The sequence below is a fragment of the Eucalyptus grandis genome, chromosome 8, assembly GCF_016545825.1.
Source record: "Eucalyptus grandis isolate ANBG69807.140 chromosome 8, ASM1654582v1, whole genome shotgun sequence".
NCBI classification, from domain to species: Eukaryota; Viridiplantae; Streptophyta; class Magnoliopsida; order Myrtales; family Myrtaceae; genus Eucalyptus; species Eucalyptus grandis.
This window is the reverse complement of record NC_052619.1, coordinates 609,857-624,840: the sequence shown is the minus strand read 5'-3', so window position 1 is coordinate 624,840 and position 14,984 is coordinate 609,857. Positions and strand designations below refer to the sequence as shown.

Here is a 14,984-nt window from a genome sequence, read left to right as displayed (position 1 = left end):
ATATGGATAGAGAAGCCAGAAGGACAATGAACAACGGAAGAGAAGCGTTCCGTCAAAGTTGCTAGGCTATGCTTCCAAGATACGTCGCAGTTGCTGGGCTATGCTTCAAGGAGAGCGAGAGAGAGAGTGTTTCCAAAAAACGTTTGTCATTTTGTTAAATCTTACCACATCGGACAAAAAATTTTCCACATTGAATTTCAATATCTTTTAAAAAGTCACGTTGAATTCAATACATAATTTAAAAAGCCATGTAGAATAAATTGTTATAATAGGCACTCAAGTGCACAATTTTACACCCAATGCGACACTCAAATGAGCAAAAAAAAGAGTTTCGACACTTAAGTGAGCGTCGTAAGAAAATGATGGCAGTAAAAGATTTCCCACACACTGAGGCCAAATATTTTCTGCAGATTGTACCAGAAGAAATGCCTTAGAAATATGTACTTGATGTACTTATGAGGTTTACGATACTTTTGATTTTTGAATAGAGAATAATGGACCGAGATCGCTATTGAGAAAAGGACTAATTGTCATTTAGCTGTTGCTCTTGTTGTGGTGGCGTGTCTGGTATTGAAGCCATAATAAACTTGGGAAAACCAGTTTTAATAGCTATATTTCTTGCATATGAGCTTCCCTACAAGTGTTGACATCCTTCGATCTGATGAAGTATGTTATGCGGCAACTCTACAGCCTGTTGGACAATCTCCGGCCTTGGGTTAGTATACAGATCCAGCTAACAACCCATTTCATTTACATGAAAGCATCTGACTACGCCAGATTTCTCAAATCTTATGATAACATTTTATGCTTCCTAACACATATAGCAGAAAGGGTGTATTTACTCTCCTAATGGAACCAAGACAGATGGTCTCTTAGACAACCAGTGCTGGAGGCTAAATTTTTGCAACAATGAAAATGTCGAATACCGATCAACTCAAGACAACTGACATATGCCAATCAACTTCCATGAAATACAAGCACGCATGTTTGAATCTGGGCTGCAACTTTCTGCAGTTTCGCAGCAACATTTGACATGAAATAAAGAGAAGAGGAAGGGAAAGGGAAAAATCAACTTCACAGCACAAAGTAAAATTTTGACGTCCTGAGAATGCCTTTATACTTGATTGTACCCTATTCATAATCAATGGTTTACAGATTTCATAAAATTCGAAATTAAAATTGCCTAATAATTGAACTCGCATATAAATTAATGAAAAGAAAATCTAACATCCTAAACTAATGTTGTTGGGTTTTTTTAATTTCAAAAATTCGAAATAAATAAAATGCCTAATCTAAATATGCAAACTATCATAAAACAAGCAATATTCTAGCAAGATTATGATCCAATTTGAATATACTTATTATTTTCTGGGTTTCTTTTTTACGGAAACAAAATCAATTCAAACAAAGGCATATAAAATAACACGATAGCAAAGCAGGCATGATATCATTCATGTTTGCTTATTTTTTTTAAATTAACAAATCATATCTCGTTCATGAGATTGGATTGGTCAATTTTTAACAAAATGGGTGTGAGATGGGATTGGCGATTTTTCTGCGTAATTGCGAGTCATATTTTGAACATGAAATCGGACTGTCAATCGTATACATAGTGTGCAATTAGGAAGATTTCCCAATTCATTAATCATAAAGAGATCTTTTGGATATGGCAATTTCGATCAAACAATCAAAGAGAGATTGCCATAATACGAATTAGGCAACAAGATATATGAAAATCAAATTAATCGAGATTCTTACCTAATTCACGATGTCACGCGGGTGACGTTTCCGAATTCGGATTGACGATGGGTCACGGGAATCGCGATGAGTGCATGGTTGCTCCGTAGTCGTCGGATGTGTTCCACAAGACCGAGTATTTTGGAATTATGTCTCAGAACTTCAGCTTCTTTTCACTTTGCTATCAAGCTTCACTTTTTAAAAAAGCTTGGGCAAAACAGGACAAATTTCACCGCTTCGTTTGTTTTGGGAACGCCCTCTTGTGCCCATTGAAGAATCCCAGAGAGGAAGAAACTGTAATGGGACGTAACCACAAAAAAAAAAAAGGAATTGATGAAGATTCGGCCTGGATGCTTTGCTGGTGTCAGTTGAGTTGCTCAGAAAATCGTCAAAGCGGCTGCGGCAGGGTTGGAGATGACGCCGGTGCTGGACTGGAATGCGCCGGATTGCTGAGTTCTTTGTTGGGCTGAGAAATCACTGCAAGTGGCGCTACAGCAATCTAAAGGCGTCGGGGATGCAAAAGCATGAGCAGCCGCCGGGGACAAATGTTAAGCGTCGAAGTGCCGCTGGGACTGTTAAAAGTTGCTCGCTGCACGTCGACGTTACTGGGCATTCGCTTGACAATTAAAAGACGAATCTCTCTCTCGTGGTCCTCTATATTCTAGCCGTGTATTCAATGTGTGGTCTCCCCTTGCTCGGCTCTATCACAACTCCTTTTATAGGCGAGGAACGGCTTGGGTTTTCAAATCTTCTTTCCTCCGTCGTCAATATTCGAATATCAGAACGAAGTCTTCAGAAGATCATAATAATCCACCAAGATATTAATTCTTTCAACTTTCTTGCCTATATCCTTTTCTTTCCTATTCTTTGCCGAAAGATAATAATATCCAGCGTTTATTTCCTCAAGGGCGTCTCCGCCACATCCTTCCTTCCCCTAATTACTAAAGATTTTGTGCCCACACAAAATTGAAAGAATTTTCACATGGGTCAATGAATCAAGACTTTCACTTTAAAGAATTAGAACTCTGGCATGTAAAGGATGCGGTCATCATAGCCTTCTAATAAGCTCGGCCCTGTTTTGCTGCCCAATGCACTTAGTCCAGATAAAGAAATAAGCTTAGGACCATCCACTTGAGTCCTCCTCCGTCGGTCCGACAAATGTGTACTTAAATGAAATATGCTCCTAATATCTATATGCTACATAATTTAATTTAATATTTTTGTTTAAGGGCTAAATTTTAGTCCCCAATTTTATATGTAATGAAAGAATAATCAAGTCACCAAAATTTAGTCAATAGCTATTATTCTTTGAAGGTGAGTTTGCAGAAGTTGCATTTAAAGGCAAATTGAGACCTAAATTTTGATTATGCACATGCAATGAATGATATTTTTGTAGGAAAAAAAATCCCATTTTGAAATACAATTTATATGATGCGTGAAAATGCTAATGCAAACAATGAAGGAACCTATCTAGAATGACTTACCTTTAAGGAGGGTAGAGCAATTCAAGATGGTTGGTGTCATGCGTTCAAGACTCGTACCTTTCTATAATCGTCCAGAATAGTAATAAGGTCTTGTAAAAGAGAGCTACTTTCCTAGGACCCGTACGTTTCTATGGTCATCCAATATGGCAATATTTAGTGATCTAGGACCCGAACTTTTCTTTGATCACCTTGATGGAAAAAATTGCTTTTTGAAGACTCATACCATTTTATGGTTGCCTGTTAGAAGCACTAGGTTGTTCAAGACTCATACCTTTCTACAGTCATGTGAATGAAAAACTGTTTTTCCAAGACCGTACATTTCTATGATCGCCTAAATGGGAAATTCTTTTTCTAGGACCCGTACCTTGCTACGGTAGCCTAGAAGGAGGTTTTGCTTGACTAGGACCTGAACATTTCTTCGATCGCCCAACATTGCAACATAGATCATCTGATTATGACCCAAACTTTTTTTCGATCGCCTTAATCAAACTGAATTTGGAGAAAAATCTGTAGGGGACAACTCGATCGAGTCGAGTGTCGATGTACTTGAGAGGAAATATCTGCACGGTGACAAGTATTTAGAGTATGGGTAAAGATATACTTACCTGGTGATATCTTTGATTCTTGGGGATATGTCTCCTAGAACTTATGAGAGAAAAGAAGATTAATCCGTGAATGTCTTTCACCTCCTGATAGAAAGAAATTGAAATATTAAGGACGTAGCTCAAACATTCGTGAAGGTCTCTCACCTCCTAGTATAAAAAATATTGGAACATCAAGGATGTACATTGAATTTCGTGAATGTCTCTCACCTCCTAGTAAAAAGAAATTCTGGAATATCTAGGACATACCGTAGATTTCAGCAAATGTTTCTCACCTCCTAGTAAAAGAGAAATTTTGGAACATCTAGGATGTACCTTAAATGTTCTTAAAGGTTTCTCCCGCTCTTAGGAGAAAGAAATTTTGGAACATTTAAGACGTACCTTAGATATCCATGAAGGTTTCTCACCTCCTGGTAAAAAGAAGTTTTGGAACATTGAGGATGCACCTTAAATGTTTGTGAAAGTTTCTCACCTCCTAGTATTTTGGATGTATCATGAGGCCTCTAAAAGTAACCTAAATGTTAGGTGCTCTTGGGTCTTCAAGAAAACATTACCTATCAAATATGATTAGAGCAAAAATATATGCATTCACCAAAAAAATAAGCAATTAATACTATTCATGAACTCCACACTTCAAAGTTCACTGAAATTTTTATCAATTCAATCAAGATTTATGTATAATGATTTTACCATATTTACACCATCAAATTTCCACAGGAGAGAATTGTCGTTCAAGACAATTTTCACTTATGACATGGATTTCCTAAGAATACTAAACGAGAGACTTTTCATTGAAAGGACTTTCACTCACTCTCATTCAAAAAAGCTATTTCATCAAAATCACTCAATCTCACTATCATCATATCGACAAGGGTCCGAGTATTCTCGTAAGTGGCACGACCTTACCAATCTAAAAGGTATTTAACAAGGCCCGTAATGTTTGCTTGGTCAACGGTTTAACAAGGGACTATTTGTGTCAATGCTATTGAAATAAATGATACTCCACGATCATCTCCAGGTTTACAAGTCAAAAACGAGAAAGAAATAATATTTCCCGCACTTTTTCAAGCAATGCTTATAAACATATAAACTCCTACATTAATTCAAATGCCTTAATCTGAAGAGAATTTGTAGGGGACGTAACTTAGGCTAGGTTCACGAATTGAGAAGCGAAATGATCGTTAGGCTCAAAATGTGCGTAAAGGGTGAGAGTTGATGATCATCTTGACATCACCACCAGTGTTCTTCTTTACCATTGAGGATTGTCTTCATAACGTGCTCCACTGATTATAAAAACTCAGCATTTGTGTTCTTTGAATGTTGCTCCATTAGGGACATAACCTTTTGCAACTGATAATCACCTATCTTGACTCTCTCTTTTTTTCCTCATTTTCTTCTATGAGCATTGGCCTTGCTTCTGCCAAGTACACCGCTTTTCCATGCCCCTAGTTTTCATTCTTTTTTTTCTTCACTTCTTTTTTCATGAGCATTGGTCTTACTTTTACCAGGCACACTGCTTTTTCGTGCCCCTAGTTCTATTTTTTGACTTTCGACAAATTGTCTACAACACATACATTGAACAACCACGCTTTGGTTTATTTTTAAGGAATGATTCAACATTTAAAATATTGGGGTTCTTCATCTTCTATTGGCACACTGGGCATGCTGCTCGAATGATTGTCTTTGCCTTGGCTCAATATGGAGGATAATCACCAATTGGGTTTAAAGAAATGAAATTTGCAGGCTTGAGTGGGCTAAGCAATGGATATAAGTGTGTATGATAAAGAAAGAATGCTCTTCATCATCCTAAGACACTTAAATTACCGTGTAAGTTCAATTGCAATAATAACACTAAAAAATTAATGCAAGTGAAAGCAAGAAAATTTCTATCCATTTTCCTTAGCTCAAGATACCAAGTCACCTTCAATCTACCCCAATGTAGGGTGGTTCTTGATAGGAGTAATTTGAAAGAAATCTCCATTAGTGTATGGGACTCAAAGAGCTTAAACAATGGATCACCTATAGTGCTTGGATAGAGAAATGAATTACCCCTCATCATTTCGGTCATTGTAGCTTTCGCAAGAGAACTCTTTACCTTACGGATATGGAACTTCCTACACTTATCTCACAATTATATAAGCAGGAGACTGTATATAGGATAGGGCTTGCCTTTCATCATCCTGACACGTCTCATTTAGCATATTTAATCAATTCCACATCATTCATTAAATTGGTATGTGCTAACAATCTTTGATCGAATTGGTGAATTAAACAGGTAAAACTGTTATGCATAAATTTTCTTTTGAAAGATTACAAGCATTTTATGAACTTGTCGAGAATGCCATTCAACATGAATAGTCCTTTCAAGATGTGTCAGAATATCAAGTGTGGAGAGACATTTGTAGAGATGGTTGTCCATGAATTGCCCCTTAGTTGAACAGGAATGGACACATGAATTGATCAACTGATATCGGAACTCCAATGTTTGATTCGAAGAATATTCCAGTTCTGCTTTTGCCCCTGCATAAAAGAACATGCATGAATAGGATTCTATGCAATGAGAAATGAAACTCGATTAATTTCAATTATACACCAAAGAACCAGTTTAGCCAGTCCGCTATCACCATTAGAATTTGACATGCCCCTAAGTTCGTCATTTGCAGGGAAAAAGGGAGAGAATGTCATTTTTAGAATTGATTAAATTCAAGAATGAGATACACATTTTTCTTCAAGATTGGGTGATCCTCTCTTGATGTGCCTCCACTGTCTCATCAATGTGCTAGGAAAACAGCTACATCAAGCATGGAGTTGAGAAGGGTTGAGCACTCCTTTTGCCCATTTGGGGTTAATGTCTCGCACAAGTAGTAATGAGAGTTGCCCCACATCTATTTTTTCATTGAAAGTGTGCTCTAAGCGAGTTGATCATTAGTAAAACCGACAAGTTTGTCATCAATGAAACTTGATGTGCTATTTTCAGATGTCCCTTGTCATAACAAGTTATAGAATTATGCTTTGAAACAAGAAGTAAATGAGTTAGATAAACAAATAGGTTTAATCCGCTACAAGCTTTGGGAAAATGTTATTAGCAGTGAAATGCTTTTGTTTTCGAAAAGGTTTTTGGGAGGAAGCATGAGAAAGTCCAGCCCTCAGGGTTTCTCCGTGAATGATATTTTTTTTCATTGTTGGATATCATCACAAGGCTGGTTTGATATACCTTATCATTCCTTCAAAATTGGAAACAAACTTGTAATTTCATTGAATAGAATCAAATGAATTACATTATTATAATGGAAAAATCAAACAAGCAAACCCTAGAAACGAGAGCAATAATTGAAATTAGAAATCCTAAAAAACACTTGAAATCCTAGAAAGCATAAAAAAAAAAAAAAAGACTCCTTCATAGAGGAGTGTGAAGATAAGAACTTTTTCACTCGATGACAGTATATATGCCTCTGTCATGGTTGGGTAGAAGGTTCTTCTGGACATTTAGTTGATTACTATTAAAAGAGAATGCCTTTGTATCCAAGAAGTCTTGGACCCTATGCTTCAAAATATAGCAATCATCAGTAGAGTGACCAACCTCTCACATGTGATAGTCACACTTTCGGAGGGATCATATGCAAGATAACACTCAGGATTCCTGGTCACTTCAGCTCAGTGGAGAGTAATCCCTTCTATTAGAGAACAAGCAAGACTTTGGACAAGGGTCTAGGGAGAGGTGTGAATTGTCTTCTAGCACTTCGTTGTCGACTAGAGAACTGACATCCTCCACCCTTCTTACTCAATGGAAATCTGAATTGCTAGAGTTTGATTGGACACATTATGATTCGGTTGAGAATAGGCCACATTAATCTCAGCTTCAAGCTCCTTTGCTTTCTTTGGGATAAATCTTTTGCTTGTAGAAATTGGCCCATTAAACCATCCATCTCTCAACCTTGTCTCAATCTGCTCACCCACTAGGATGAGTTTATTAAAGTTCTCAATATACGTGCTAGCCACCCGATTGCAAAACTCAAATGAAAGGGTCTTAACAAACAGCTTCATTAACTCTTTGTCTATAGGTTCAAGAGTGATCTAGGCAAGCAGATTTTGCCACCTCATTAAACAACTCACTCTTCTTTTTCTCCATTTGCTCGAGATCTTCATGGGAAAGTGCAATGTCCATATTAAACTTGTACTGCTTGAGAAACACATTGGCCACCTCATTCCAAGTATCGAGAAGGTTTATATTCTTCATAATGTATCAATTCAGTCCGGGTCCGATCAAACTCGCATGGAATGATTGGATCATGAGGGGTTCATTTTTTACATGTTGGGCCATCCACACATGGTACATCTGCAAGTGAGATTTTGGGCAAGTAGTATCATCATATTTCTCGAACTCCGGTATTTTGAACTTGTTTGCCATGTTAACCTTCTCATAAAAAGACAAGTCGATCGGGAGTGAGCTTTGTGAATCCTGCAATTGTTTCACTTTCTCCTAAAGTCTTGCAAAGCGTTCATCTTGCTATGTCTTAAGAGCATTGTTAGACTTAGTCTTCTCAACAGTGACTAACAACGGATCATCCTTCAGCTCAAGCATGTCATCATCAATCATTTGGGTCATGTTTGCCTATTTCGGGATTACTAACTCAGGGAAAGTGAGTGCAGGAATCAAATTTTCTCGAAGGGAATCGACTTGGGCAGTCATATGTTGCACCGAGGTGAGTTGCTATTTGAGCTAATCTTCCATATTTGCAACACGATCACACATATCAGTTTGATCGGCCATTTTTGTCCTAGACCGTGTATGGATGGGTGAGTGGCGTCGATCCATAATCACCCATTTCAAAGAAATGAACGCACATATAAGCACAGGGTAGAAGTAGGGAACCAGTCCATGACAACTATCTAATTTTCTTTTTTTTTTCTTCTTTTTATTTTAATCATGAAAAGTCCGTATATGAAAGGAATTCCCTAAAATTGGACTAGGAAAATAAAGATATAGGACACCCTACCATGGACTAGATATCAACTTTTATAAGCATGAACCGGGAAAATAAAAAATAAAAAAAATAAAGATTCTAATGGGAACAACAAATGTATGAATCGAGAACAAATTCTCCAAAGTTTTTTTTTTTTTTTTTTTTTTTTTTGCTATTTTTTGTAAAACAACAATATTTTTCTTGGGAAATAATGACCTAAGACATGGCTATGAAAATAAAAGGCCTAAATTAAAAGCAAATTCTCTAAAAAAAATTGTAAGGACTAAATGATTGTTACTTCTAAATCGAAATGACCATGATATTAACTTCCTAATTGACCTATACCCAACATGGACCAACTGAATGTATGGGAAAGTAAGCAAAATGTGAGACGAAGGTTTAGAAGACTTACTTCATTGGTAGACCCAATGGCAATAACATAGACGTACACATGGTACATGGCTCGATTTCTACTCTATAAGGCTTTAAAAAGTGGAGCCACAAGGATGATCAGACTAGCCACAGGGGTGTGGACTAAGTTGGGTCCTCATGACTCTACCTTGATCAAAGAGCTGAAGTAGGTCTCGAGCATTCGAATCGAGATGGGTACTCTTAACATCAAGAAAGAAATTTTAAGATTGAGACGGACACTCGTACTGTGGACATGTGATTGGAGTGGTATCCATCTCAACACCATCCTAGATGATCTTGTGCGGCCTAGGTCTGACGGCAAGTTGTGTGTGCAAATGGATTACTAAGCATAGACTTAGCTCAGACTCTTCCAAGCTCATACCAATTCACAACTTATGTTCAAATTTTTAGCTTGCAAATGAATTTTATTTAGGAGTCATCACTAATCAATTTATGGTAAGTCGATTAGACACCTAAGTAAAATAATGGGATAATTATTTTTTTGGTAAAAATAATGGGATAATTATTTTACTCCTACAAACCAGAGAATTTGGGTACAAAGACTTGATTACACTAGATTTCTTTAATTCCCTTGTGATACCATTCCTTTCGTGAAAAAAAATGTTTATTAAGTAGCTTGAATTCATTTTATTACTTCCTAACATGTGAGGTGACCATGCGTGTGCATAATCCATCAATTTAACACCCAATAAAAAGATGGATAAATTGCATGACTTACCTCATAACAACCAAAGCATTTGCAATGTTAGCTCAAAATTCACATCAATAGCCCTAGATATGATTTATAATAAATATGTAATTTTACTCAAAAGTTTTCTTTTAGGTTTTCTCTTATTTAAATGAAACTTAGTCTACATGGAATGCCATGCAATGACACACCAAAATGCCTAACTAACATGACATGTAACATGCAACCTATCATGCGAACTATATGTCACACCACATGTCATTAATTATTTAACATGATCTAATGACAAGAAAATATTAAATGCAACTATCCTAATATGTCATGCACTCAAATGATCTTAAATATGCAATGACTAGATGACGTGCAAAAAATGACCTAATTCTATGCGACATACGCATGATAATTTTTATGTCTTCTTTTCCTTATTTATAAAATTCGAAATTAAAGTTGCCTAATAATTGAACATGCAATTTAAATTAATGAAAAGAAAATCTAACATCTTAAACTAATGTTTTTGGTTTTTTTATTTCAAAAATTCGAAATAAATAAAATGCCTAATCTAAATATGAAACTATCGTAAAACAGGCAATATTCTAGTGAGAATCTAATCCAATTTGAATATATTTATTATTTCTTGGTTATTCTTTTACGGAAACAAAATCAATTCAAACAAAGGCATATAAAATAACATAGCAGCAAATCAGGCATGATATCATTTGTGTCTACTTAATTTTTTAAATTGACGAATTGTATCTTGCTCATGAGATTGGATTGGTCAATTTTTAATGAAAATCAAGAATCATATCTCGGGCGTGAAATTGGCTTGGTGATTTTTCCGTACAATTGCAAGTCATATTTCAAGCATAAAATCGGAGTGTCAATCGTGTGCACGTTGTGAAATTAGGAAGACTTTCCAATTCATAAGGGATCCAGAGATTCATTGGATATGGCAATATGGATCAAACATTTAAAGAAAGGTTGCGATATTACAAATTATACAACGAGATATAGGAAAATCAAATTAATCGAGATTCTTACCTAATTCACGATGTCATGCGGGTGACATTTCCAACTTCGGATGGACGATGGATCACGGGAATCACGGTGAGAAAGACCGGCGATTAGTAGCATGCATGGATGCTTGGTAGTCGTCGGACGTGTTCCACAAGACCGAGTATTTTGGAATTCTGTCTGAGATCTTCAGCTTCTTTTCACTTTGCTATCGAGCTTCACTTTTTTAAAAAGCTTGGGCAAAACAGGACAAATTTCACCGCTCCTTTTGTATTGGGAACGCCCTCTTGTGCCCAAACACTCCTCTCCCAAACAAATCTTTAGCTTCACGTCCATTAAATTCCCTCATATAAGACTCCCCAAGGTTTGCTCAAAATCGTCTTGTGCAGTCTCGTCCTCAAGGAGCAAACCAAGCCAAGCAAAAAAAAAAAAAAAAAAAAAGACAACACATCATCAACAAACAAAAATGGCCTTCCAACTCGGTCCATTTCTCACTTCTAAACCGATGAAGTCGCTTTCCTTTAAGCTGCCTCCAATCGCCGATCGCAGCCTCGGATCTTCCAAGTCCATGTCCTCCAGTCTTCGCTCTGGCGCCACCTCCAAGTGAGTTTTCAACATTCCCCTTCTTCCATTCACTCGTTCTTCTGGAGCTAACGTAAGTGCTTGATTTACTTCTCATTGTGAATGCACAAAGTATGTATCTTTTGTAAGAACTAGGCGTGAGTTATGCCATCGATAAGCGAAACAATGCTATACAATAGCTCCTTTTAAGAGGTTGAATCGACATCTTCAATTCACCACCACGAAGTGGAGACCCAATGATTCAATCTTCTCATCTTTGGGTGCTCTTGTTTGAGTGAAATATTTTTCTGTGAATTAGTTTTCTGAATTATTACGCATTTAGTTTGCTGAAAATGATTGGTCAATGTAAAACCATTTAGGATCAAAGAAATTATGCATACTTGAAGTAAGGAAAATGAATTCACTAACCTGAAAATGGGAAAACATTCTATTAGACAATGATTTCCTAAAAAGCAATTTCCCTTATCATGATTTTTTTCTTGAAACAAATATACCCAGAATAAAACCCGGGTCTTCCAGTTACTGCAAACACAAACCTTGAGATACCAAAACAGTAACCCCAAGGAACTCGATCTGTCTCTATCCTGCACCCTCCAACCACCTCACCTCCGGCGCTGGCACCAGTGCCACCAACCACCCCACCAACACGAAATTTTCAGAACCATGCAAAAAGTTAGGCAAGCTTTACAATATTTTGAAGGAAGGTCATGCTGTTATAGCTATCCTAGAGGATCGCTTCGCTGTAGCAGGAGCATGAGAAAATTGAGCATTTCTTATCACAACCTTTTCTGGGTAGCAGAAGTGTTTGCCGATTCTGTATCACTTGCTTCTTATGAATGATCAAGGAACTTCTGGATAAACAGAGTATCTATTTATAGTCATACACCTTGTTTTTCTGCCGATTGAATCGATTACAGTTCAAAGAAAAATATCGAGTGGTAAAAGTAGATTCTCACTTTCAAAATGAAAGAAAGAAAGCGAAAAAGAAGCTGGAAAACTGAATTAGCATGAACGGACGTAATCATTTTCGATAGGGTGTCGGGTGCTCCAGTCAGTCCTTCCAAAATCCTCATCATCAGTATCTCGACCAGCCAAAGTTCTTGCAATCCATGTGAATCTACACATCTACTAATCCTATTATTCAAGTGGGGAGGAACACCATTTCTCGATTTGACATTGAACTAGATACAACATCCAATTTGTTTCTGGCTTGTAATGAACCATAAAAGATCATATGTTCGATGCAGGGAGATTGAGAACGTCAAGAAGTCTTCTATTCCTCGAAGGGAGGCACATGTTCAGGTAACCCACTCCATGCCACCTGAAAAGATCGAAATATTCAAGTCCATGGAGGATTGGGCCAAGAAGAATGTATTGGTTCACTTGAAACCTGTCGAGAATTGTTGGCAACCACAAGACTTTCTGCCGGATGCTGCATCGGATGGATTTGAAGAACAAGTTAGGGAACTTAGGGAGAGGGCTAGGGAAATCCCTGATGACTACTTTGTTGCTTTGGTTGGAAGCATGATAACAGAAGAAGCCCTCCCTACTTATCAGACAATGCTCAATAATTTGGACGGACTTAGAGACGAAACAGGTTCGAGCCTAACACCTTGGGCCATTTGGACAAGGGCATGGACTGCGGAGGAGAACAGACATGGTGACCTCCTGAACAAGTATTTGTACCTGTCTGGACGGGTGGACATGAAGCGAATTGAGAAAACGATTCAATATCTTATTGGGACAGGGATGGTGAGATCCTAGCACCACCACGACCAACTAATACTAAAGTGCATCAGCACAGAGTAATTACTCAAATGCATGCAAATCATTGCAGCTGAAAGAGACTGAACGCACTGGAATCATTTTGGTTGACATATATGTCCATTGCATCTCGAAATTGTTGATTGTCGTCTTCAAATGTACTTTATGCCTCTGCAATCAGTTGAGATAGATCCCACTAAAATTTGAGGCAACTCTGTGCTTCTTGGAGCTGATTATCTTTCTATATTTTTTTTTCCCAGGATCCCCGGGCAGAAAACAGTCCCTACCTCTTGTTTATATACACTTCATTTCAAGAAAGGGCAACATCTATTTCTCACGGAAACACTGGCAGGCTCGCCAAGGCTCATGGGGACACGAAATTGGCTCAAATTTGCGGTATAATTGCATCAGATGAGAAGCGTCATGAAGCAGCCTATACAAAAATCATGGAGAAGCTCTTTGAGATCGACCCAGATGGTGCTGTCTTGGCACTTGCCGACATGATGAGAAAGAGAATCACCATGCCAGCACATCTGATGTATGACGGTTGTGATGTCAACATTTTCTTCCATTACTCGGCCGTGGTGCAGAGGCTTGGCATTTACACAGCAAAGGACTATTCAGATGTTCTAGAGTTTCTGGTGGGAAGGTGGAAGGTGGAGAAAATGACCGGACTTTCAGCGGAGGGAAGAAGAGCCCAAGACTACGTCTGCCGTTTAATACCAAAACTTAGAAGGCTGGAGGAGAGAGCTGGGGAAAGAGCCGAGGAAGCACTTACTATTCCCTTCAGCTGGATTTCTGATAGACTAGTGAAGCTTTAGGGTAGAAATTTCCCATGCATCGATTTGAAACAGCCTTTCTCAAGCTTGTAGTCACAACATACTTAAAGGACAATAAGAAAATAGCAAGTCAAGTAGGAACATTACAGTGACAGGATCTATTCAACCTGTAGACTCTCTGTATCCCCGCGCCTTGAAAATTACTACTGGACTGATTTGTGTTGTTAAAACGGTGCATGTATCATTGCATTTGCTTAGGGATAAGAATGCTGTAAGTGTCATAATTTTCATAAGATGCTCACTTGAGCATCACATCTTTTAAAAATTATTCACGTAAGGGCAATAGGCGATTTGTCTCACGAGAAAATCCAACGTGGCTCACTAGCCAAACAAAATCAACAAGTGAGAAGTTATAACGACAATGTTTAGAGATGTGTTTGATGAACCCTCACCCAAATTAAAGAAATTGGGGGGCAAAATTCTGTCAAAATTGCAAGTGTTGGTGAAGAACCTAACTCTGAAATTTGGGCAAAAATCTGTAAACCGAAAATTGGGGTTCTCAAAGCTTAGAGGGAGAGGTTCCTCCCTTAGTGAACAGTCCTAACTCAAAAAGAGGGAGAATGACACTAAAAGTGTCAAAAATTGTATAGGACACTTATTTTAATGCCAAAAGTATTTGCCGAATTACTTAAGTGCCAAATTTTTAAAATAAAAAAAAAACAATCATCTAAGTGCCAACAACGATAAAATACGGCTAAAATTAATACATGGCTTTTTAATTAAAATTTTAATACGAGTTGGCGTTTTAAAAAAAAAAAAAAATCAGTCCACATGGCATTTCCATGTGTACATTCTCCTCCTCTCCCTCCACGTCATTTTTTCTTCTTTTTTTCTATTTCTTTTCTTTTCTCCTTCTGCGCCCTCTCTGCTTCTTTGTTTTC

At 37.6% G+C, this 14,984-nt stretch overlaps 1 protein-coding gene across 1 annotated transcript; it reads left to right on the top strand.

Moving 5' to 3' along the window:
* The first annotated feature begins 11,384 nt into the window (after nt 1–11,384).
* LOC104456197 (stearoyl-[acyl-carrier-protein] 9-desaturase, chloroplastic) lies at nt 11,385–14,136 on the top strand. Its single transcript, XM_010070938.2, has 3 exons — nt 11,385–11,521; nt 12,748–13,252; nt 13,525–14,136. Exons 1-3 carry the CDS (start codon nt 11,385–11,387, stop codon nt 14,083–14,085), a joined length of 1,203 nt encoding a protein of 400 aa, XP_010069240.2. The 3' UTR covers nt 14,086–14,136.
* The last annotated feature ends 848 nt before the right edge of the window (nt 14,137–14,984 follow it).

Coding starts and splice junctions, on each gene's coding strand:
- LOC104456197 (XM_010070938.2), top strand. CDS start 11,385: ATGGCCTTCCAACTCGGTCCATTTCTCACTTCTAAACCGATGAAGTCG. Junction 11,522..12,747: donor CGCTCTGGCGCCACCTCCAA/GTGAGTTTTCAA, acceptor TGTTCGATGCAG/GGAGATTGAGAACGTCAAGA. Junction 13,253..13,524: donor ATCTTATTGGGACAGGGATG/GTGAGATCCTAG, acceptor TTTTTTTCCCAG/GATCCCCGGGCAGAAAACAG.